Source organism: Gymnogyps californianus, chromosome 20, assembly GCF_018139145.2.
Source record: "Gymnogyps californianus isolate 813 chromosome 20, ASM1813914v2, whole genome shotgun sequence".
Lineage (NCBI taxonomy): Eukaryota > Metazoa > Chordata > Aves > Accipitriformes > Cathartidae > Gymnogyps > Gymnogyps californianus.
In genome coordinates, this window is record NC_059490.1 from 11,745,826 (window position 1) to 11,771,324 (window position 25,499).

Consider the following 25,499-nt stretch of genomic DNA (forward strand, 5'->3'; position numbering starts at 1 on the left):
TGAAGACCCTTGATATTGTCTATAGGGCAGGACTTCCTAGAGGCGATTAGCAAGGTTAGGACTTTGTTGTGGTAGTTAGCAAAGGAAAATTCTTGTTCCAGAGAACTCGGTCTGTGTGGGCAAGAGATATGGGGGGCAGTGGGGAAGAGAAATCCTTTCAGTTCTTACGTCAGTTGCTTAACCAAGGACTGAACAGTCTTCTCTGATCCAGTTTAGGCATTCCACATTTTATGGTTGTTTTCAAAACTATTGTTGTTTTTTGATATGCAAAAAAGGCCACTGTACACTTCACATAGGAATGAAGTACACAATGTGTTTGTGGTTCCCTGATTCAAGAAAAAAGTGCTTGTTTTCCTCTACAGAATGCAGTTCTTATGTCTACCACACATCCACTGTACATTCCAGAAAAAGTTCTAACAAGTGCATCAATAAATGTATAATGCACGGCATGAAAAATGTTACTTCCCTGAATCTCTGGGCAAAACAGGTCATTCGGTGTGCTCACGTTGTCCTTCTAGCATTGCCCAGCCACAGTATTGCTCTTTTCAAAACTTCTGATAAAGCAGTGTTTTTATCCCCCTTTTCTTTTATCCCCCTATTCACAGACAGAGAGCTGTGATTCCAGACAACTTAAATTATCAAGATTACACACAAAGTTTGTGGTGAAACAGCAACCTGAATTTAATTGCCAATTGACATGCTTTCCTTCCATTTCTTTCTGTATCTTTGTTTTCAAGGCAAAGACCATGAAAAAATCACAACAGGATCAACATGGTAGAATTTTAAATTGTCTGTACAAGATGCAAGATGCTGGGAAATACTGCTCACTAGGCACAAATGCTAATGAAGTTGGAATCATTTTTTTTCCCCCATTCTGAGCTGCATTCTCCAACACACATTCTCAATGCAGACCTCATATGAAACACAGTGTGTTTAAGGAATTAAATAAAGACCCTAACATAGATGTGTGTGACAGTTGAATAGAATCTGTGTCCCATCATAAGAACAGTATATGGGGATGCTCTGTCACAGCTGGTTTTGTGGGTCTGGAAAAAGGGATACACTCCCTGTGAAATCCTGCTGGCCTCATCCATGAAATCACAAAAATTACACTCCCTCCCCACCCCCATGTTTACAAATGTCTGCTCCTGGTATCTCAGCATCACATCTGTTCAGTGGTCACCCTGGATGACGCAGGCTGCAACTCTGTGGGACACCCAAGGTTGCAGTCCTGTGCTAACGCAGCTCTGGGTTCATCTTGGCATAAGACAATGGTTCCCCTGTGTGTGTGTGCAGCTCTGCCTCTTCTTTCAGCCTTGCTACTGGAGTCAAAGCAGCTAGCTAGAATCAGAGCAGCTCACTTGCGTGTAATGTGCTTCCACAGAAGAGCACTCAGAGAATCCCCATTTCTCCTGTGAATGTGACAGCCTCAAGAACATGCGAGCCAGTGAGCAATGCTGAGCAGGGACATGAATGCGTGGAGCGTATAGAGTGTTTAGTCAGCACATTTTTCCACGCAGGCCCGGAGGGCAGTCTTGTATGCTGGGACTGGAATGCTGCCCACTTATGGTAGCCAGTTAATGAGGCCGGCACTCCCAATGCGGTACACAAACACTTGCAGAGAATGCCAAGTATCTTGTGATGCACAGCCCACAATTTTCCTAGTTTGCTTTCTTATGCAATATACTCAGTTTCTTGTCTATCAGCAAATGGATGTTCTCAGGTGGGTATACAGAGAATGTCTACAAGAATAATATCCCTGTTAATAATATTTCCCAGTTCCACGGTCACCTGTATTTGAGGATTTTAGTCTGTCAGAGTTGTACAAACTAAAATTTCCAGTGCTGAACTTCCAGTGCTCCTAAGAGGAGATGGGGTAGATAAAGACTTTTTCACAAGGTCAGAAATATGGAGGTAATAAGCAAAGTAAGTTACTTTCCCAAAACCACAGGACTCATCAGATGGCAAACTAATTAAACCCTAATCCAGCAAAGCCCTTAGTGCGTATGAAATTTACAGCATGTGAATAATGACAATGAAATCAAATACTTAACCTGACCCACATTCTTAAGAAAATTACTAAACAGCATATGCCACACTACTTGATGCAAATGCACACAAACTAATGTGGATACCAGTATCCATCTAACCATGAGAAAAACAGCTCAGTGTCAGCTGATTTGCCCTGCTCCACTGCCTCATGTCCTATATTCGTATTGTTTCCCCTTTTTTTTTTTGCATAAAACTCTCTTCTGTATTGCCACTTGTGGCTCAGATGTCATTTTAGCTTTTAAAACCTGGTGTCAATCTAGTCCCAATTAAGGAGGCTACCTTATTCTGTCAGCAAGATGCAACCAAATTGCCTTTCTGGATCCCTCACGTCAGATGAACAGTCCTAATTCTTCTAATAATTAGGAGATGCGTGGTTCCTGCACTGACATCTCAGTTCTGTGCGAGTCCATCAGACAGTTAGGATATGCAACCAAATGCACCTGTAATGCAGTTACCTGTAGCATTTTTCTAGCGTTTCCATTGTGAAAGCTGAAACCACAGTGGTTCCATGAGGCCATAATAAAGTTCCCTCCTACTCATGATATGAATGAACCCACACGACTATTGCACTCCAGTGTTTATCTTCACTAAAAGATGTTTATAATAATGCCCACTTCATGTACTAGACCTGCACTTGTTCTTTACTAAGTAAACCTTTATGTCAAATAAAATACGTACCCGATGGATTTATAGAACAATTGGGAAAGGCTATTTTAGGAAAACTCTCTATGGCCTTAGGAAGTGACTTGTTTATAGCTAGCACTTGGTTTGTGCTGGTGTAATGGCACCAACGTCACCAGCGTCAGTGATCTCCACAACTGCTCACGCCACAACACAGACACCAGCCCCAACAGCTCTGTCTGTGCCACGGCCGCAGCAGACCACCCCATCTGGAAACGCACAAGGGGCTTCTGTGGGATGGTGCTGAACACACGCAACGCCATTTTGATGCCGTTTTTAACCTCCGGACCTTCAGGTCCTCATGGCATTTAGTGTCTGCAGACACACAGACGGGCTCGTCTCGTCATGTTGTGCACAGCGCTCCTTCCAGCGCCAAGAGGCGCGAGGGGCTTGGCTGGACCCCTCGCCCACAGCGAGAGGCTGCACCCGCCAGCCGGGCCCTCACACCTCCGGGCGGGCTGGCCAGGCCCAGCACTGCCCCTGACCCTTTTTCCTTCAGTGGACCGGCGCCGGGGGCTCCTCTAGGGCGAGCTACACGTCCCGACATACCTGCGGGAAGGCTGAGGCGGGCTGAGAGGGCGGTGAGAGCCTGAGGCGGGCGGAGGGAGAGCGCTGAGGCGGGCGGAGGGAGGCGCTGAGGCGGCGGTGGGGATGCTGGAGGCGGGCGCTGAGGGGCTGAGGAGAGCGGAGGGAGGGGCTGCGGCGGGCGCTGAGGCGGGCGGAGGGAGGCGCTGAGGCGGGCGGAGGGAGGCGCTGAGGCGGGCGCTGAGAGGCTGAGGCGGCGGGGCGGAGCGGCCGCCGCCTGCGCGGGCCGGCCGCGCCCGCGGTGCCTCGCCGGCGTGCATGTTAATGCGCGGTAACTGCCCGGAGAGGAGAGGCGGGGCGGGGCGAACCGCCGGTTGCCCGCCCTCCCTCCCTGCTGCTTCCCCCCCCTCCGCCGCCGCCGCCGCCTCTCCTCCCCGGCCTCCCTGATGCCGAGGAATGGATAGAGCGGCTGCCCTGCGAGCCGCCGGCATGCTGGAGAGGAAGGAGCGGAGCGGTGGCGAGGCGGCGGCCGGCGGCGGCGGCGCGGGGCCCCGGGCGGGCGCGGCAGCGCGGGGCTTGCCGGCCGTGCGGAGCACGCTGCAGCAGTGCGGGCTGCTGCAGGACCTCATCGACATCTCGCTCTCCAACCTGCGCGGGCTCCGCACGAAGTGCGCCGCGTCCAACGACCTCACCCAGCAGGAGATCCGCACCCTGGAGGTATGGGGCTCGGCAGCCGCGGTGGGGCCGGAGGGGAGCCCCGCTACCGCCCCCGGGGGTGCCTGTTCCTCACAGCTGGGGGCCGAGGCCTGCCCCCTCCCCCGGCGCCCTTTCCCCTCAGCACCGGGGGCCGCGCGCCCTCACCGGTGCCTGGGCCGTGAGGCATCCCCCTCCCTCCCTTCTCCCCCGGGTAGAGGGGGGTGTACGTGGAAGGGAAGGAGGGAAGGACCCCCCTAGCCCCGCTGCAGCCCTGTCAGTAGGGGGTCGGTCCCCTCCCCGGCCGGGCTGTGGGGCCAGGCTGGCCGTGGCAGGGCCCCCCCCACCCAGCGCTCCCGCCGCTAGAAAGGCGTCCCGCGGAGCGTGGGGCTAAAGGAGAGGTGAGGGTGGGGAGGACAGGTGCGGGGGAACCGCTGGGCAGGCCCGTGGGTGCTGCGTCGTGGGGCGGGCGTGGGGTGCCCCGGGCTGTCAGATGGGTTGGCAGGGAGCGGGAGCTGCGTGTGGTCGTGCTCCGCCGCCCCGCTGCGCGGCCCTGGGGCCTGTAGCTGGGCTCCCATGTCACTGTGAAGGTAGATGGCATGTGAGGTGGGGACCAGAGGTGACCTGAGGCTCCCTAGCAGAAGGTGGGTCTCCACATCGCCTGTCCTGGGAAGCTGGATAGACTCACGCTTTCCCTCAGGTCTTTGGTGTTTGCTTCTGATGGTTCCTGCCCTCTACTCCAGGCCTGTCTCTCTATCCCTGGCTCAGTTTCACTGATCTAATCTGATCCTCCTTTTCACTCTGTTGGTGTGGCTGACAAACAGCATCATGGTCCGGGTTGGAGAGATGTTTTGCTGTTTAGAAAGATTATATGGAACTCTTTAAGCACAAAACATGTGCTGTTGTGATGCTTTCAAAGAAGGGCTGAATCTGTACATGAGTCTGCATAAGTATTTAGAAAGGGAATGTAGATTTATTTTTGCTTAGTTTGTTTGACATTTAGATACTTAAAGAACATATCCTTTTACCTTGTGTGGAGGTAGTGTTGCTCTAAGCAGAGTAAACAATCCCCCACCGCCCCCTTCTTTGATAGAAGTTTCACGTAAAGGCTAATGGTCCTTTTCTCTAGTCTGATACTGGAGGCCGTGGAACTAGAGCATTGGGCCTTTAGGAAGAAAGATCATGACAACGGTGTAACTGTAACAAACATACGCTGCAAAATCCATCACATGAGAAATGAAGGTTGGGAAAAAAATTGTGAAACAATAGGTGGTAGGTAGCTTTTGGCACAACCTCTTGGAAATCTATCGTTCTTCCTTTTTTCTTCCTCTGCCTTTTTTGTGGTTTTGTTTGTTTGGTTTGTTTTGTGGGGTGTTTTGGTTTTTTTTTCAAATTTGTAGCACTCTTTTTTTTCCTCCTGCCACCTCCAAATACCATGCAAAAGGCTATTCTTTCTAAAACAATATTTGTGTAGGCTTGTGGCAACCCTACTGATGGCCTTTTTAATGCTCAAACAATGTCAATCAGCATCATTTCGGAAAATGATCATCAGTATTTTGCTGGTAGACCTGTTCTAAAAGGAAACCTTTATTCACAAAGGATAAAGGCCTGCTGTCATCTTCAGGTTCTTCTTAAAGCAACAAAAGCTGTTTCTAGTGATAGTTGTTGAGTGTGTGCATGCATTCCTTTTCAACATTTATCTGCTTAAACAAATGGGTGCCGCATTCACTGATGATCATAAAATTTATGATCAGAAAAAATCTTAGCTGAAAAAATTCTCTTTGCACGGTCCAGTATATGATTTCTTTGGGAATTCAACCAAGTACTGGATCTCTGCCAACTCGTGAAGCTATGGGCATGGATATAGACTGCGTGCCCTTTGCTCTGTTCAGTTGCCTGTACCAAAATACACGTTGTCAAGCATAGCCCGAGTCTTGTGCTTAACTCTCTGCGCCAGTCTGCAGTGGGTTTGTCTACAGACACAGAGCAGAGAACCAGACTGTAGGAGCTGAGGGTCTGTGTTTACTGCCCTAAGTTGTAATTTCCCACGGTGCACCGGAGGGTGGTGGGCTGCAGCGTTGTCTCGAGTACCAGGTGGCCTGCCTGTGGCATTATGCGGTGTAATTCTTGCGCCTTGGTTAACATGTCAGAACTGCATGTGTGGTCATCCGCATTTGCCTATCAGATCGCATCAGTAGAGACAGGTGCTCCGATATTGCAGAGAGCCGGTGTTACTGATGGTTTGACTGTGGTGCGCAGCTCTGCGCAGACTGTAGGCAACTCCTCAACAGTCAGTAGTTTAACCAGAAGCTAGGAGCTCGGAGATCTCTAGTGCCTGCTGTGGTTCTCTGGGTGGCCTTGACGAGTCGCCAGATGGCTCTGTGGATCGTGATTAGTGGCTACTAGTGGTATGGTTGCTGGGCCTGCAAGCCTCATCTGTACTCTGGATTTGAATCTACGCGTGTCTTCTGTTCTTGTGCAGAAACTTTTTCATGGAAAAAGTTATGAAAACTTAGTTATGAAAAAGTTATGAAAATTATGAAAACTTAGCTGCATCAGTATAACTGGTAAACTGTGTAGCAAAGCCACAAGGAAATGATAAAACATGAGATAGATAAAAGCAGCAAACTGGAAGCAGGAAGTACTAGTTTGGGAAGGGAGGGGACTTGACTCTGGAAGTTGAAGAAGTAGCTCCTGAGGCCAAATGCGAGGCTGCACGTGTGTGATTTGCAGACAGTCCAATATACTAAGTCAAAACTCAGTTTATTGATTTCACTTTTTGTTTTTATTCAAAGGGACGAAAAGGCAGGAAAGCTTCCATAATACAATTTGTGTATAGCTCATACACCTCTGAAAGTTCTGTAATGTCTAGTTTTGGTGTCAAAACTGTGAACTTAACAGGTGAAGGGATATCTCCTTGAACACAATCTTCTGTATCAGTGAACTACAGGCATTCAGACCACCCATGCATGGGGTGAAAGCTGTCAGGTAGACGTGGCTGTCTAAACTCTATACCAGCGCAGGTCAGACGGCAGTGCGTGCTCATTGCCATTTCTAATCCCAAGGTTAGCACAGCCCTGAAGTAAAGTTCTGAAAGTAGTTGTAATGTGAATGGAATCAATAGCCTAAAACACCAATGCAAATTCATCTAAATGTTTGTGTTATTTTATTTTTTACACTAGACATACTAGTTTGGTCCTTTTGGCAGCACTGCCCTCTGTGCCTGTTCACAGCTTAGATAGCTGTCATGTATACCACGTGATTCATAACGTGTGTGTGTTTCAAAGTCAAGAACATCAACCTGTATTGAGTGCATGCTTATGTCCCTCCCAATTTACTGAAATGCTTTCAGTCCTTCCTCATTCCTCTTGTGTATAAGGTCGTCTCAAAATAAAGCACATGATAGATAAGGATTTCAAACTGGGACCTTGACAGGTAAAGATAAGCACTCATGGTAGCTCAAATGAGTGCAGGGAGACCTTTCTGTAATACAGAAAGAAGGGGGGGAAAGAAAGGGCTATGGGAATTGCTTGCAAATAATGTGTTGAGTATAAACGTGTTACATGAACTGACCCTGTTTCACATGTAGGAAGGCCATTTCTTAGAAGGGCAGGGAGTTTCCCTGTAGTGGAAAGTAGATTGTGTTAGTTTGGTTATTAGCAGAGTAGGTTCTCTGATGCCACAAGGTCTTGCATTTTTTAAAAGTTTTATATGTTCTGCTGAAAAAGTGCTTGACTGTTTTTCTCTTTACCCAACGCTTTGGTATATGGCTTGCTTTCAGTTCTGTCCTAGCAGGTTTACTCACTTCTCGACTACAAAGCTGAAATGGAAAATAATGGTAATTTTAACCCTACGCAAGAGAGCAAAAAATGTCTTGCCATGTGGTGAGCGTCCAATGTTGCTCCAAGCATCCTTGGAAAGAAACAACTCTGTCAGTCTTTAACTCTGTCCCTACGCTAATCCCTTGCATGACTCTTAAATTGGTTTTGCAAAGTTAGAAGCATATTATTTTTGGCCGTATTTCTTTGGAAAAGCAGTATCTTTCTGGATTCATTTCTTTGGCTAGGAAGCTGATAATGGAACTAGACTTGGTGAAGCATGTGAAACTTCTAACACTGCAGCTGAAGCCAGTCTGTTGGAGGGGAGAAGGAGAATACAGTCCTATGGGCTGGCTGCAGGGAAGGTTCCTATGGTTTCTCAATCTCTTCTGCTGTAAACAGCATAGCGGGTTCGGTAAACTGCGGGAATTACCAGACTAAGTTGGACACCTTCTCCCTGCGCCGCCCCCCCCCCCCCCCCCCCCCCCCGCCACTTTTTTAACTGCAGCAAAGATGAGGCAGGACCAGGCTGAACTGAGACCTAGAGTATATTTAGATTGCAGATGTGTTTTCTTTCTACCTGGGTTCTTACATCATAAGAGCTAACTGCAGTGTTTCTGGCATGGAAGCTGCCTCCAAACTGGTTATGGTGGGAGCGTCAGGGTGGGGTGGTAGCACGCATTTCTAAGATCTGCCTGCTCTTTAAGAAAAACCGTCCTCATTGCTCTTTGGCTGGACCATGTCTGTGATAGAGACACTCGTGGCCCCATGTGCAAAGATCACTTTGACTTTTTCCTCAGGAATGTCTTCTGTTCAGCACCTCCACAAAATGTAACATCAGATCAGAAAGCCTGACTCCAGCTGTGCTGTGTCACAAATAAGTAAGTCTACTACTCCACAAATCAGTCTCTCATATTGGCTGAATGATACCTATGGATTATATATGTTTGAACTTGCTTTGGCATTATCATCTCGATTCATTTGGCTAGAAAAGGCTTATCTCTTACCAACCAATCTCTAAGCAGAAACAAATGCTTTGAAAATGAGGGGAGACTTGAGAGGAGAGGATGAGGAATTGTAATCGTCCAAACTTGCAGACTGGAAGTTGGGCATGTGGTATGCATAAGGAAAGGAAGACTGTGTGTTTGTAAATTGGAAGTAGTGGGAGTAGTGAATTTTTCAGACCAAACTGCAACCTGTAGCCACATGTTTATGAGCCTTGTTCAGCTGAAAAGACTTCCTTTTCCAGCAGGTCTTATGTAAGAGAACAAGAAAGTCTCTTACTTCATCTTACTTTTTGCATACATGCAATACACTTGTTTTTCTTAAAGGTGTCTTCTTTTTTGTAGGACTCTCTTCTTAAATTTGTGCGCTTGTTTGTATAAGATAGGCTTCAACAGAGATTCTGTTTGACTTGGAAGGAAGGAGAACCATATATTATTATCAAGTCTGTAGATGACATCTTTTCTTTGTTACAATGTGTCTCTGTATATGATCAGAATTTGCACATCGTAATGGAATTTAGCTCATCTCCTACCATTGATTTTGTATAAATATTGACACAAAAAGTCAGCAGCAGTGTTTTAACTTACCTGGAGTTTCCAGGACAAGTTCTGATGACAAGGTTATCATCAAGAGGAAGATATGACAAGGGACTCTTCACTTTTCTGTCAAGGTCTGTATGTACTTCTCACCTTGGGTTGGATTATACGATGCACTGATTGGGAAGCAAGAAAGGAAGCTTCAAGAGTAAGGCTTTGTGCTGCCTCTGTCTGTCTAAGACTGCTTGTGTGGTCACTGGATTATATTAAAACAGAATTATTCCTACTCATCTTCATGCAGAGTCAGCTTGGAGACCCTTTTCAGCAACTGAATTCCAGTAAAGAAGTTCAGCAGAGCCTGGAGTACGTACGTGCCTACACACACTAACAGGAACCCACAGTGTGTTGTGCCAGACAAGCCTCAGTCTCCGCATACGACTTCTGATGTTTATTGCATGTGCAGAATTGATCTAATCAGTGAAGTAGCCGAACTTGAACCTCAGCTGTATCTAGCTAAACTCATATATGTAACCAAGCTTGCACAGATACCACCTGAGCAGAACTTGGTCTGCTACTCAAGTTCAAATGCTAGCTATTAACTGCATTTTACACAAGGAAAACCCTGATTAGTGTTACAGCTGCATACTAGTGACAAATTTACAGCTATGAGTCAGCATGGTGGTACCCAAATTTATCACCTGTTTTTGTTTATAAACAGGAACACTTAACAAAAGAAGTCGTGTAACACACCAAATTATTTAGGGAATAGTTATGCTTAAAATGATATTTCCAGCATAGACCATGTAATCTTTCAGATTGAGGGATAAACCTCACCTTTCCTTTAAGGCTAAGATTTCTTATCCTTATTTTCAGCCAATAGGGAATTTTTTTTTCTTTTTACTAAAAGGAAAATTGTAATGAAAGCAAGCCTGAATATCTCTCACTGTTTTGGGGGCTGGAGAATGTATTGGCTAGATTACTGCTGTGGTGAAAGGCACAGAATGCTGTATAGATTACACCACCCAGAGATACTGACTCAGACATCTCTTAGAGACTTCCCTCCCTGCTCATTTCTCACTCCCGTGGAGTAATCCCACACAGTTGACCCTACCAGCAGCGCAGTGTTGCCACGGCTAGCAAATCGGGGGAGCAGAGGCTCTTAGAATCTGGAAACACACCTGCTCCAAAAGAAATGGGTAGTTCTTCCAAGACATAACTTGTGAGCAGTTGTGCATAGAAGTGTCGTTGGCACTCCTGCTTCTTGGTGGGAGCCTGAACCTAGTCAAAGACTAGCTCGACATGATTAAGAAACAGTTTGGCAATCTGGCTTGGCTTTGACTGCAGCTATTCCATATTGGCATAGCTTGGGTGAGGGCAGGTGGTGGGTTGTAGTCCATGCCCCCAGAATCTAGGACAGGATCAGTGCCAAGTTAAACTAGAGAAACTCTGTATTGCTGATAAGGTGGGAGGACAACTGAGAACCACCAAAGTATACAGGTGGTCAGATATCTCTTTTGCCTTAAGCCGGAGCTGCACAGAGTTCCTATGCCACCTACAGATCCCAGAGGCATGTCCCAGCCCAGCTGTACTCCCACTGTACACACTCCAAGGAACATGTAGTCATTGGTGCAGCTGTAGTGTTCAGTTGAACCTGTGCTAGTTGACGGTCGCTGGTTCTGTGGCTGAGCTCACTGTCTACGTTGTAAACTTGCTTTTTGCACGAGCTGCTTAAACTGAACCATGGAGCATTTCTGAGGTGGAAACTCAAACCTTAGCTTAGGCCCTAATCTCTCTGGGCATGTGTGTATCACAGCCCAGTCTGATAATAGATGTCTTCTGTTCATCTTCCTCTAAGTGCAGCACATGTATCTTAAGTCTGAGCTATTGGGGCTGTAGGTAGATGGAAGATGCAAATCTCATTGGACTTATGCACCTGAGCTCCAGACTGTTCAACTAGCAACATGACCTATACAATGATGCTTTAAATTGCTGTTGAAATCAATGTGGCTGTGCAAGTGCACAGGAGATGAGGAGCTGGCTAGTGTTTTTGCTTCCAAGAAGTGAGTGTTTTTTCTTTTAAAAAAAAAAAAAAAAAGGTGGAGGCAGGGAGAGATACTAGATGGAAATAGCTTGCAGCTGGCTACAGAAGTGTGCAAGTTTAGCCTAGCAGAGGGATTGTGATGTTCAGCATAGTGGGCAAAGCACATAATAGCAGAAAGATATTAGTGTTAGTGTGGAAAAGACTACAACAGAACTCAAAGGCAGAATATTTACCTGCTTTGGCTCTCTTTGAGCCTTTTCAGGTGTTATTCAGGATATCATTCAAAATATCTAAAATTGTTTCCTACAAAGTAAAGCTACAATGGCAGGTAAGAGCAGCCAGCTTTTCAATAGAACTCTCCCCAACTAAATACGGGCTGTGAATTTTGTAGCTTGACTAGCAACACTTTTGGTCAGCCAAAAGTGATTTGGGGATGGGGGTGTAACAGATGGTGCATGCAGAATGTATGCTTAGATGGCTGTGACTCAAATACACTTTCTGTGCTTTAATGAATGAGAGGAAAAAAAGAGACAGTTTCCTGTTGTGGGTTTTTTTAGCAGTGATTTTCCTAAAAGGAGAAAACAAGGAGTTTCATGTGTTTCTTCTGGTTATCCTTGGGGAGGTGGTTGGAGGGACAGTGTTGAGGGCTGGGGCTGAACCCCGTTGCAGGCCCATGGCATCCTCTGTCAAAGAATAAGATTGGTGACTCCTTGTCATTGCCTTGGATTTTTTTCTGTGAGCATCTGTCTTAGAGATAAAGCATACCCTGGCCCATCACAGTGCAAAACAAGCCATTGACCAGGATGTCCTAGTTTTAAATTTCAGTAGGGAGACTCTACCTTGATGCTCTACGTTTTAAAGGACTAATTCCAAGTCTGCTGAGACTCTGACTGAGCCTATGCCATGTTTGCATGTGTCTACTGGGAAACGCTAGCTTGCCTTAAGTTAGGGCAGTGACTGTCCAGAAGATAGTTGAACAGTAGTTATTATTTTAATGTCAGTGTAAATGGAATTACAAATATCCTCTGCAGAACCTCCCTGGATATTTGCTAGTATAACTCAGAGAACAGTTGCAATGAAGCTGCTTCATGCCCATTAGCCATTCCCTGTCTGCTTTCAGGGTTCTGCAGGCAGAATTGGATCCACTGCCTCCATCTTGCTTTTGGTACTTTTAGATTTGGCTTTAAAGTTAAAATATAGATGTCTCTTCTTCTCTCAGGAATGTATTCCAAGGTGAACAGAGGCCAGGTCTCTGTCATTCCTTTTCTGCCTAGAGAGAAAATCTAATTTGTACTGTGTGCATCTTGGGGAAGGGGCGCTTAATCAGCAGAATAAGGAATCACGCTTTGATCAGGGGCTACAGAGTGCCTCTGATGTGACGATTATTAGTTATCCTAAATGGAAGAGCGCTAATGGTAGAAGCTGTGAGATCCACTTTAGAGCAGTAATTAACATGACACTGAGGAATCTTGCTGGGATGCAGCAGATCCAGGCTCTGATCTGGTCTGATCTGATGCTGCCAAAACAGATAATTGACCACAGTTTTCAGAATGCAGCCAGGTCTGGGTCCCTGAAAATCTTCAGAAGCCTTTTGCAAGTAAGTTTAACAGGGCAGGCAAGCACTTTCCTGCCCAGTTCTATTCTCCTTATGTGCTTCTAAAACATGGGTTTGTTGATTTATCAAAGAACTTTCACTTCTGTTTGAAGCAATCTAAATTTAGAAAGGAAGTCTTGAGCTTCTCATTGCTGCTGTGTGTGTGGGCTATTGTTGAGGCTTGCAGATTCCAGTGTGAGGTTTTATTTTTAGTTCTTAATGATGGTGAATAAACTGAAAAGAAGAAATAATATGTTTTACAGATTGAGAACTTCAACCAGGCATCACCACTAAAAGATATTAGGTAGGGGAGGTGAATGGATCTGTCAGTAAGTACAGTAACTGGAGGATGTGTTTCAGTGCCCCTCAGGCTGCCTATAGTGCTCTAGGAGAACCTCTCCACACCTGTTTCCCTACCCATCCTTAAAGCATAGAGAATTTTCTAGTGACAATTTTCATCTTCCAGAGCACTGTTTTCTTCTTTTTACCTTGAGAGTAAGCTAGAGGACTAAATCCTGCTTTAGGATACAGTTGCATAGCTCCACTGAAATAAGCAGAAGTAGTAAGATTTTGTTGTTTAAAGCTTCCTGACTTTTTTAGACGTCTCCCTCTTAAAAACTGTTCTTCATCTGCCAAGCAAAACATTTCAGTTTACGGGCCTTTTGTCTTTCTGACCAAAACTGAAACTTTCCACAAAGTGAAACACTTCTTATGAAGACTTCTAACTTTAACTCTCCCACAATTTCTACAGAGACAGTTCTGAGTGCCTCAGACGAGCACCAGCTAGTAGTATCAAACTCTCTTAGTGCAGATCAGATGCAGTATTTTTTTCCCCTCATTTTAGTGAATTCTGGAAGCTATGCTCTTGTCTATTCTCCCTTGTTTTAAGGAAACAACTGACTAAAATACACAGGTATTGTTATCAGGAGACTGATCCACTTGGGGAGATTTGCATAGGCCTTCAACCTGCTCCCTTTGGAAAAAGAAAGGTTTCTTTTTTTTTTCCTCTCTTTTTTCCTTTGAAACACAAGGGTGTCTGTAAGTGCTCTGGAAGAGGAAGGAGGTCATAGTGTTGAAGTAAGCCAAGGTGAGCACAAACACCAAAGACTCTTAACGTTTGCTCACACAACTAAGCTGGGAGAAACCCCAGAGCAGATATCAAAGGGCTTGTAGACCCATTTGTATTAAGCCAGGATATTATGTGTATTAAAACTGGTTTGGTCTTGCTTTGTGGGTCAAGTGTAGTATTTGTAGAACCACTGGGTGACTGCTACAGGCCTGATGTAAGCACTGTTGTATTGGTGGCATTTCGTATGGGTACAATGAGGCAGAGTTTCTGTGGGACACCTCTCAGTGCACCCTAAATTCCTGTGCCATTTGCAGTCATGGCTAGTGACTTAAGTGGAGTCTGTGGAAACTAAGGTTTGGGGGGAGAAAGAAGAGCTGCTATAAGCCCAGGTCTTTAGCTACTGCACTGAAACACTGGCTGGATTTGTGCTGAGACCACATTTGTAGGAAATACAATCCTGCTGTTGGGGAAGATGTTTTTTTATAATGATGTTGAACACACCTCTGTAGCAGCAATTACCTACTCGTATCTAACTAAATGGGCCTTATCAGTTATCATCTGCCAATCTATAACTGGAGGTGTAGCTAACTTAGCAAGAGCTAGCTGAATACTTCTACTAGTGTGACAGTAATATTTAGTTTTTTATTCTTACAGAAACTAAATCTACAACATCATTCTACTGCCAAGGCATGCTCCAGTTCCACTGATGTGTTCTTTCCTTATTTTTTTCTACTGTGTTATTCAAATTGCCTCAGTTGCCCAGAATAACTAGTTTGTGGTCTGAGGCGAAGCGCTTTGAAGTTAATGGACACCTTGCAACATAAGATTTCAAATTGAAGGTAGTAGCTTCTATCCCTTCGTTTGAGTGAGAAATGAGTACTTTGGCAGCAGCAATGCAGTGGTGATGCAGCACTGCTCTTAGCTGAAGTCCACAGTAGTGTTAGAGTGCTCCTTGCAGCTCCTCCCTGTAGTCGAGTCGAACTGCCTTTGTGTTTCTTAATGAAGGGGCAGATTCTGCCTGTAGCATTTTACTAACAGATTTTTCAGTGTCCTTTTGAACTGTTGTGCCAAGAAGGGTGAGTTGAGGGACTTAACATCTGGCTTCAAGGCACCCAGTTTTTTGTGGCAGCACGGGGAAGAGAATGCAGAGCTGACAACTACAAGATATTGCTTCTTAAAGCCACATACAGAAATTACTTTGATCGTTGCTGTGGTAGTCAACTCTGATGCAGTGGAGCAACTAGGAGCTGTTTGGAACAGGGGGTGAGGAAGACTGAGGAGAGGAAGCATCAACCAGTGCTGGTGGCTCGGGTGTCTCTGTGACGGCATGCCCGGTCCCGCAGGAATTGAGCGGTAAGAGCTCTGAAACATGCTGACCACACACTGTTGCGGGTGCTCTTGCCCAGAGAGTTCAGCGTTAACACACTGCAGATGTACAGGTCTTTGGGAAGAGAAGGGATGTAAAATGCCCATTACCTGTCTAGCTCCAGAAGCCAGTTTTTCTTAACCCCTCACCTCACTGAGTTTAACATCTGAATAAGGCAGCTGAAGTTCTTACCAGAATCTGGCTCTTCCTTGCAGCGGTAAAGGCAGACCCCTTTCCAGATAGACTGGAAGTACCGGTGATTTGGGAGCGTGAACTCTGTGGCAACAGAGACTTAACTGCCTGAGGCACGTTTTGGGGCATCTTTCTCATTGTTAGAGACTACTGCTGTACATCAGAAGAGCTCTGAGCAGGCTGCTGGGGAGCTCACAGAAGCACCCGTGCTCATTTCTGGCCTTCTTCGTTGTGTTAACTTAGCCAGGACTAGCTAAATTCTTCTACTAAGCTTAACCTTCATCCTCTTTCCAGTTCTCTTAATGCAAAATGCTTCTGGTTCTTAGTCTTCCCTAGGCAGGGCTCCAGTATGTACCTTCAGCCTGGTGAATCCTGCTTGTGCCTGCAGTGGGTGCATCATACCCCTTGACTGTCTCTAGCCTGCAGGGTCTTTCCAGCTGCTCAGCTTTCTGCCTTATCACAAGGCTTTGTCCTCTGTCTTAAGCCTTGTGGATAGCCTCTCTGAGGCCCCACAGCGATAGCCTGACTCAGCAATTTTGCACAGTTCTGGCTTGATCTTTCCTGCAGCTGTAAAACCGAGGTTCAGGGGGGAAGGGGAAACGCGTGGTCTGATCCCTGCCTCTCCCTTTCACTCCTCATGGATCCTCTACATAAATAGGCTGGCTCAGCCTTTTCTGTCTTCCCGTATTCCTGACAAGAGGAGCCTGGTGTGAGGTCTCTTCCATACCAGGCATGGCTCCTTTATACTGCAAAGAATAAAGTCTCCACATTCACACTGTATTTTATGGGGTGGGTTAGCAGCATGGTCTTTTGTCAGCTTTCCTGACAAAGCCTCAGTGGTGTGGGAACAGTATTGGCAAGCACTGCAAGTCTCCACATTGCTAGAATTCTTTAGAGTTCTTCTAAATGGTGAGCCTTCAGCCCCTTAATGCAAGTAGCTGTGTCTCTGAGATTTATCTGGCCTCAAACTTTGGGGCAGAGGACATGGGGAGAATTGGAGAGCCACCCTGATGGATGAAGGATTTTGAAATTTATCAGTAAGAAAGGCTCATTTCTTTGGGAAAAATTATTTTGAGAGTTTTTCCTCTAAGAAGTCCTGGTACCACCTCTTTTTGCAGTATTGGCATATTAAGTAGTCGAAAGCGCCTTCTGTTCATGGGAGAGTGTAGTATGGTTTCAATGCTGCTGTGCAGATGGTTGTCTAAGGATAAGACTTTCTAAAGTGCATGACCTTCCTGTCCTTAAATGATAGGCATTATGGGAAAGGTACTTTACAAGTTAACCTGCACAGCAGCAGTTGTGAGAACCACCAAGGAGAGGGCTGGGTTTCGCAGTGTTTATTTTCAAAGTGTGAGAGAGTCTAACAATTTCCCCCTTAACAAAAACTGGCACGTACCCAATCCCAATGTAACTGACTGCAAATAGATTGCAGCTTCTGTGAGATCAGCGTGGATAACATGGCATAGCTTTGCTTTGATCTTGTGTAGCTGCACCAGAATCACGTTTAATTACGCTGAAAGCCTGTCTCTGAGCAATGGATTCTCTTACCCCAATGGGGATAGATGAGCTGAGAGACTAGGCTGAACCTTCATTTCTGCAACTAGTGGAAGAGTTACTGTTGTCTGTCGCCTTCTGAGGTTGCAAAACAATGGGGAGACCTTTCACAGCTTAAAATCTGAGGCTGAGAGATGGGCAGAAAGAGGCAGGTTGATCCAGTGGTTAGTGTCCCCGCTCAGAAGAGATGGTTCAGTTCTCATGAGCTTTCCAAGTCACTTGGGCAATTGCTGGGGTACAGGAAGATTTTCTTTTTTTTGTGAAATGAGAACAATGGCACTTAATACTGTCAGAGCACCCCTCCTTCACCCATCACACTGGTAACGCAACACACACTTTCACTCAAGAGGGTTCAAATCCTTTTCATGTAAGGATTTCATGTAGATTCATGTGAAATAGGACCTATTTGCTTTAGCTAAGGGTCTGACCCCAAAGCTGGAAGCATTTCCTGTTTGTCTCTGGTAATTTGGGTATTGCAGTGCCCCTGCCATTGCAGTTGCATGTGCAGCAGCTAACTCCCAAGTGAACGACTGGAAGAATCTCTTTCCTTAATGACTATTGTCCACTTAAAGGGCTGCCTTCCAAATCTGTCTAGAAATGGTGTGGTTGGGTACCTGCCAAATTTTGATTTTAATATCTTTTAATGTTGCTTTCATTTCTATTTTTGTTTATGCCTTTGCTGTTGGGGAATGGGGAAGGTAGTTAGCAATATATCCTCAAAAGAAACCTGTTTCCAGGTGCTGGCAAATTGCGCTATAAATATGCATTTGTGGCTGAGGTATGAGCCTCTGTATGAGGAAAGGATGATTTATTTTGGGTATTGCATCCTCTAATGTGGGCTTATATGGGCAAGAGCTATTCTTCTGGGTGTCTGCATTGCTAACTTATTTAAAAGTATTGAGGATTATATTGGAGCAGTTTCCACTCCACTTTCTGCACTCAGTCCAATCCCTATGTTTACCCTAACTTTGTTCTGCTACTCAAAAAAACCAGCTCAGTTTTACTGTGCCCAGTGACAGGGACCCAACCTGGAGGTGTGTATTAATTTATCCCAGCCAGAAATAAGCATGACTTCTAGGCCAGGGTATTTGTCTCTTCTGAAACTCCACAGCATGTCTGCTGCTGCCTGGCTGTCCCAGTTTGACCTATTTGCAGAATAGGGTTTAGAGCCTGCATTGTGACATACCAGTAGTGCAGTCTGCAATAGTCTGTAACATGCTACAGTCTGTATTTATTAAGATTATAACATCAGTCCTCTTTAATGGCAGCTGAGAGACCTAAGAAGTGAAACTCATTCAGACATGAGAATGAGAAGAGAGGTACATCTTTAAGAGATGAGCCTTGATTCTACCCTGGGCTGCCCTTCAGCTGATGGAAAAGAAATGCCTTATTTTTTGGGTCTGTCTTACTGGAAGTGGACAGTAGTGTTAAAGCAGCATGCATGTGGTTCATGCCCTTCTTATGAATTGTACTTCATTCTGCAGAGTACAAAAGTCTGTATTTTCTTCAGTAAGTTCTTAGTTTCCAAGCAAAACCTTGAACTGGGTGATACGCATTTGAACTTTGGGGCTACTGTAGATTTATACCTAACTCCCTGATGTTAGGTTTATGTACAGGTCTCTTCTTAGGTGTGAGGTAGGAAATAGAGTTCTTCCTGAAAGGTTGAAATACATGGAGAACATCTGCTGTGAGCTGTGTTCCTTTATCTTAAAGCACATATGATTTGTGGCAAGGTAGTCATTATGTTCCTATAATGTATTTTCCGACTATTATTTAATCCGTAAGACACATCTTTCACAGTACAGCAGATACACAGCTTTAAAACTAATGGCCTTGCAAAGTTTTATAGTATTGGCCACGAAGTATGGTACTCATTAATGGCTTGATTGCTACCAACAGCCCTCTGTACAGCCTTTATGAAAAAGACTGCCACTTCTATGATTCATGCAGTTCCTAACTTTACCTGCTGTCTGCTGCTCATCACTAAAAGATGCAGTAAGCGCTTTCTAACCCGGTTGCCTAAGAGATTAGGTACTTGCTCTACAGGTCCCCAAATGCCACTCATGAGGACAGCCAGTACTCTTGCTGTCACTTCAGATGCCCAAAGGCAGAATGAAGGAATGACCTCCAGAACAGCCAGCATCAGACAGGTGGAGATCACCACAACTCAATACAGATAAAGGTACCTTCTTCTAAATTATTTTCTCGTGTTCTGATGAGCTTCTACTCGCCATCTGCCCTTTACGGAGTTGTCATATCATTATCTGTTCTTTCAGAGACAATTTAATTAGATCTTCTTTCAGTAGGTTTTAATCAAGTGTTATGGGGTTGCTGGTAAATTATTTACAGCCATATCAATTGATGGAACACTCGGTCTCCTAAAGGTATCGCTTAAGTGACATATCTGTAGCAAAGAGTACAGCTGGCTTTAACTTAGAACCCGCTTGTGTTCCTTGGGGTTATCCTGTTGACATTAGACGAATGTTGGGTTATGTGAGCCCACTTTCCTTTACAGCAGTACAAACTGAATGTGACTGTGCTGAAAACAAAGGAGTTGAAGCAGTTTAAAACTAGGGTAAGAGCTGAATTTAGCTCTAGTCTCTGCTGGCTCAGTTCTTTTATAGGTGCCTTTCAAGGCTGAATACCTTAAACAGTGTGGCCTTGACCCTCACTTGAAGCTCCAGCTATTTAAACAGAAGTGGTGTTGTACTGTCTTCAGACTTGGTCTGATGTAAAGTAAGTGTTTTTTGAATGGGCAAGGTAGTAAAAAACAACACTCAAATAGCAAAGGGTAATAAACTGAGAAAGTGGATATTTTTAGAATACAGAAGGATTCTTTCTCTGCCTTATTTCACCTGTCCCTTAAGGTGGTGAAAATTTTGCAGCTATAAGATATCCCTTTTTCTTTCATCTTGTTGGATGCTTGTTTCAGCAACATTACTTTTTTCCAGTCTAGCTCACCTTCTTTGTGAGAAAGCCCCAGCATGGGAGGATACCAGCCTGCCTCCACCCAAGTATACCTGTAAGTTTACAGCAATAACCGTCTTCCATTTATTGTTTACATAGCCTCTGAAGTAAAATGCAGTTTGAAGATATACAATTGGTGTGACAGAACTGTCACCTATGGAAACTCTATTCCAGGTATTTATTATGCTTATTTGGTATTTACAATGAGCATAAGCTTGGGTGCGTTTTTTAACGCTTAGCGTGCAGGCTGTAGATGCAACTCAGGTTCCATTCATTATTGGAAAATTACTAAGTACTTTTGTAATTGTAAGATGAGTTTGTCTGTCTTCTTGCTTCTGTCAAATTCCTTCCAGTCTAGGATTTAAAATAATGGTTCTGCAGGTTCTTGGTGGTGTCTTGCTTCACTTGATAGATTCATAGTGCTGACATAGAGAAATACAGTTCAGTTGAAGCTTTGTGATCTGATCCAGAACAGAGGACAGTAATATGCCTTCATTTTGAAGCACAAATCTCAACTCAGTGTATGGAGAAAGGATATTTGATACACTATGGAAGGCCATATCTGACATCAGGCCAATGACTTTACCTTGATTTTATTTCTCCCATACGCATGTTAAAGAAACAAATCCTGGGTTGACTTACCCTGTGCATCTGATCTATAAAAGTTGATGCAGAAATTGTCCAGACTTTGTAGTTGCACAACCAAGTCCAAAATTTGATGTGGTTATCTTGCACAATATTTAAAACTGGGCTTAAAGGGGAATATAATGACTGTCAGAGTCCTGTTTCCAGCTCTTCTGCCATTGCTGGTCTCCAAGCTACAAAAAACTTTAATCATTTACACAAAAGGCATCCTGCTCTCAAAAGGCCGATGCTTCCGGATCAAAAGTTGCAACTTCCTACTTCTCCACACCACTGCACAAGGACAAAGAACTGTTACCAAGATTACAAGACCATGTGACAAGGGCTTCTAACTTACTTTTCTCGCATCACGTATGGGGCCAATATCACAGTAAATTGGCATAATACCTTGACAATGATAGCATATCATCAGAGCTATTTCACATTTCAAAGCCTGTGTCTTGCTCTTGACCCTCCTCTATTGCCTTCTTCCTTGTTCCTCTCTTTGTATATCAGCTTTGCTGCTCCAGCTCATTCAGCCCCTTCATAGCATCCAGAACCAACTCTTACTTGTGTTTCTTCCTTTTGAACCATATATGTGGCAAGAAATTTCTTGCATGATGCTTTCATCCATGCCCCCATAATATGCAACTACTGCTACCCATGACCTAAATAATATTCACTGTTTATATAGAGATTTCATTTGTTCACCTAGCTTTAAAATCTCTGCCGCTTAAATGATTACAGGAATGCTTTAAAGTCCAATTACTCTTAAGGTCTTTCTCTGCATTTTTAAGGTCTTGAACCTTTTTCTGAGGTGATAATGAACTATTAGTATAGTTAGGAATCAAGAATACCGTGTAGGAAAGTGACTTGGCATTACCCAAGCCATGCATTCTTTCAGTGGATAAGTGCAGATGTTTGACTTTAGGACTCTAGGAGATGATGTTCAGGGAGGTCCTGGAAACCCCCCAAGAGACCAATAGACAATTTAGCAGGTCATTGTACCTCGTTGGAGATCATCATTTGTCATGAGCCTTTTGTGAAGGAAAAGACTAATTTACAATCTTATTGTGTAGATCTACTGGATGTGTCAGCATGTCTTGAAAGGCTCCTCAGAATGAACAATTGGGGTGAGAAGTTGTGTACTCTACAATTTGCCCCCTGCAATAAGAGGGAGGACAGTCTATACTCAATCCATGCTCTTTTATCCTTCCTCATTCTCCAAAATGACCAAAGACAAGAAGGGAGTTTTTTAATATTCATAAGTGAAAGCTGAGCACATTATAGTCTCAGTTGAAAGGAACTGAAAGCAGTCCACCTATTCATGACAGCATTTCTACTAGCCACAGTTTTTCTAACCTCTCTTCGCAAGTAGCTATGGCAGACACATTTCAGAGAAAGTGCTTGTAGTCCGATGTTATTTAGTATTTGGGAGGCAGGACAATGTGGAAGTTCGGATAAGAAGGGACTTAACTGCACTTTTATTGCACTGTAATTCTCACATTGGAATGTCTATTACAGATGGCATGGTTATGAGACAAATGGAGCCTTAGCATTGCTTATCTGGATTAGATATCTGAAGCACACTTCTGACAGGTTATCTGCTAGTCTCAAGGTTCAAGCTCAAGTGAAGCTATGTAGTAGTTGGCTTTGTAGCCTGGTCCCTTTCCTTTCAGCTGCTGTGTAACCCAAAAGTTTTTTCCTCTCTTTCTCCCATTGCTGTGTTTGTTGGTTTCATACGTATCATCACTGGTCTGAAGCTTTGTGCAGCTGCTAGAAGAGTATTTGCCTTTGCAGCAGAAGGCAGGTTGCTCCGTGTCACTGAAAGTGTTCCCCTCCCCCAGACTTGGCTATTATTTATGCAACATGATCTAACACGGAGTGGCTGGGAGCCGATGGTCCAGAGTTCATTTCCAGTTATTATTGTAGTGCAGAGTCAGTCTGGTTAGAGGTACTCATTTCCAGCACAGAACATATACCCTTTGAAAGCATAAACAAACTCTAGGTCAATTTTACTTAGCTTCATACACAAGTGTTTCAGCTAAACAGGAAAAGCAAGCTAGAGTTGAAGCACTGCAAGAAGCTGGTTCAACAGCCATCCATACTAAACTAAGGTCCTTCCAGTAGAAAATACATACAAGCAGGACTAAGCTCTACAACAGCAGTGGAAGCTTCCCCTCGTAGTCTCTAGAGATGTATTGAGTACAGTTCTTAGCTTTGCCTCAGTATGTGTTTGAACTCCTGAGCCAGGGCATAGCTGAATAAAACGTATGCAGAATTACCTTGCTAGGTTGGGAGTCAGACTTCAGTGGCCCTAGCAGATGTGGCTATTCTGACTTTAACAGCCTGAGCAATTACACCTGCCGTCACAACCCTGTTATGGTATGTGGGTGTAGCTACTCTGGAGTTCAGTCATCCTAGCTACCACTAACTGAGCTAGTCATCTTAACTGCAATGCTTTTTTTTTCTTATTATCTAGGATACTACTAGAAATCCTTCATAGACGAGATCACCCAAGGCCCTGGCTTTGAAGGCAGGCATGTTCAGAAGTTTTTGGCGTGGTCTCCTAGAGTGGAGATTAAAGAGGCTGAACTAGGTGAATCACTACCCTCAGAGTATGAACTTCTAGCACTGGGGTACCATCTTTGGTGTTTGTACAGTCCCAACAACAGTAATCCAACTGTAACTATAGCCAGCATGGGAGCACTGAGTTGGTAAGTGTGCTTGGGTACTAGCAGTAAAGCCTCCCTCAACTGTACTTTGCTGCATGCTAATAAAGCAGTTTTTTAGATTTGAGGCTGAAAAGACACTTTGTACAGCTCAGTATCTGTACTTGGAGATGAGACAACCTTATGGTAATTCACTCTCATTGCCTTGTTCCAGCTAGTAATCTGTGTGCTGCCCTGGGAAACAAGGGGTCAGGCAGCTCATGGAAACAAACCAGTGTCATAGGCTGTTAAATTCAAAGGCAAAGTTTAATAGGGCAGCACAGCCTGAGTGGCGAAGGGTAGCCTCTGAGCTGGACAAACAGGTCACACAGGTTTCCAGACACTCTGTCCTATGCAAGCAGAGCACCAAGGCTGCAGGAGCTGGATGCTCTCAGGTAGGAGCAGCACCAATACTTTGTAAAATCGAAGTTTAGGAGAGTGGAGGCTCCATCAAGTACTAGAGTGTTTGAGCTTTGTTTAGCAAGAGCCCATCAGAATAGTCACTAATTTAAGTTCTTTGCAGTTAATAATTAAGTTCCTCCTGCAAAGCACCACTGATGTCATTAAATTCACAGTTTCTAACCCAAGATTAACAGCTTCACTTTAGTCCTTGCTATAGTCTTTATTGTAGGGAGACACCAGCTTTGGATATCATGATCTGACCATTTGTGCCCTATTTAGGGAACAGAGGTCACATCCTGCTTTGTCTCTGCAGAGGCGACTCCTGCTCTTCCTGTTGCCTCACTCTTTCTGTTCATGTCCCTGCAGAATAGCAGGGGGAGTAGGAAGGAAGGAGAACTAGTCCAGTACAAAACCTCATTCAACACACAGTCAAAGAAACCCAGCAACTGAACAGCAGTTTTATAGCAGAGTAAAACAGTAAAGCTTATGCACATAGCTCACCTCAGTAACTTCAAAACAAAATCAGGAAAAAGGCAACAAATAAAGCCTTTCTGCAACACCATTCTTCTGTTGCATAGCATTTCCCCACATCTCACATTAAACCCAAACTTCTTCAACTAGTCCTTCATTCTCATTACAATAAAAGTCCTTCAGTGGGATGGTCGTGGGGTTTCAGAGAGGATTTTCTACCTGTAATCCACTGCAGGGAAGTCCCTCCTGTGTTTTTGGGTGATTGGCTATCCAGAATGCTGTTCTCCTTTGTTCCTAATTGCCTAGAATTAAATTTCTCAAACTGTGTTAAATGTCACGAATCTTTAGCCTTCTGCAAACAGTAGTTAAGTGAATACATTGGCAGTGTGAATACTTCTACGCTAGGAAATCCGGAGTGTTTTGGAGAAGTGATTCTTCAGCTGAGGGTACCTCAGGCGTAATTGGAATGTCTGTGTTCACTGTACTGTAGCCTCATTGTGAGATGTGCTTACTCACCGTGTCGCATGAGAGTTGGTTTGAGGATACTTGCCTGATGGGAGGCATGTCTTGGACCTCATGGGCTAGGCTCTCTGTTCCCTTACAGTGTCTTCCCACTTGTAAGTCAACTACACCTCACAGAAGTTTGCCTGAGAGTGTAATGTTCCTGATCTTGAGACAGCAGAAAGGCTAACCTGAGGACACGTGGGACTGCAGGAAGAGAGGGAATTGGAAAGATAAGCTGCATGGATTTACGTTTGTTTTCTGAGAAGGAAAGAGCTGACCAGGGAGGCAAACTCAGTATGATTCCCACTTACTAATGACATACCCAGCCCTAGAGGAAAGATAAAGAAAACTCAGACAATCCATTGACTCCATTTTATTTTTTAATTGTTTTAGGAGTCTTTTCTAGAGCTGAGCTGTGGGTGACCCGCTTTCTCCTTGGCAGCTGAATCTCAGTTATGCATGCACAGATTTTTTTCATCCCTATATTCTGTGCCTCAGTGCATTGTACATAGCGCTCTGGAAGCGTTCGCTAAAACTGATGAGCAAACTGAAAATCTCTGATCCCCACTGCATGGCAGAACATACCAAAGTTTTTCTTTTTTCCTCTTAAAATCTGAAATAAGGAAGCTTGCTTTATAGGTTCAAAGCATTTTGAACAGAGTGTGTTTTAGTGTATTTTGTTCTTTCTGACAATCCT

At 44.6% G+C, this 25,499-nt stretch overlaps 1 protein-coding gene across 1 annotated transcript in view; it reads left to right on the forward strand.

The window, feature by feature from the left end:
• The first annotated feature begins 3,698 nt into the window (after positions 1-3,698).
• Positions 3,699-25,499, forward strand: part of KSR1 (kinase suppressor of ras 1) — a 76,312-nt gene continuing 54,511 nt past the window's right edge. Inside the window, 1 exon segment of the mRNA XM_050908938.1 lies at positions 3,699-3,975. Coding sequence (XP_050764895.1) covers positions 3,715-3,975 — 261 coding nt within the window. The 5' untranslated portion in view covers positions 3,699-3,714.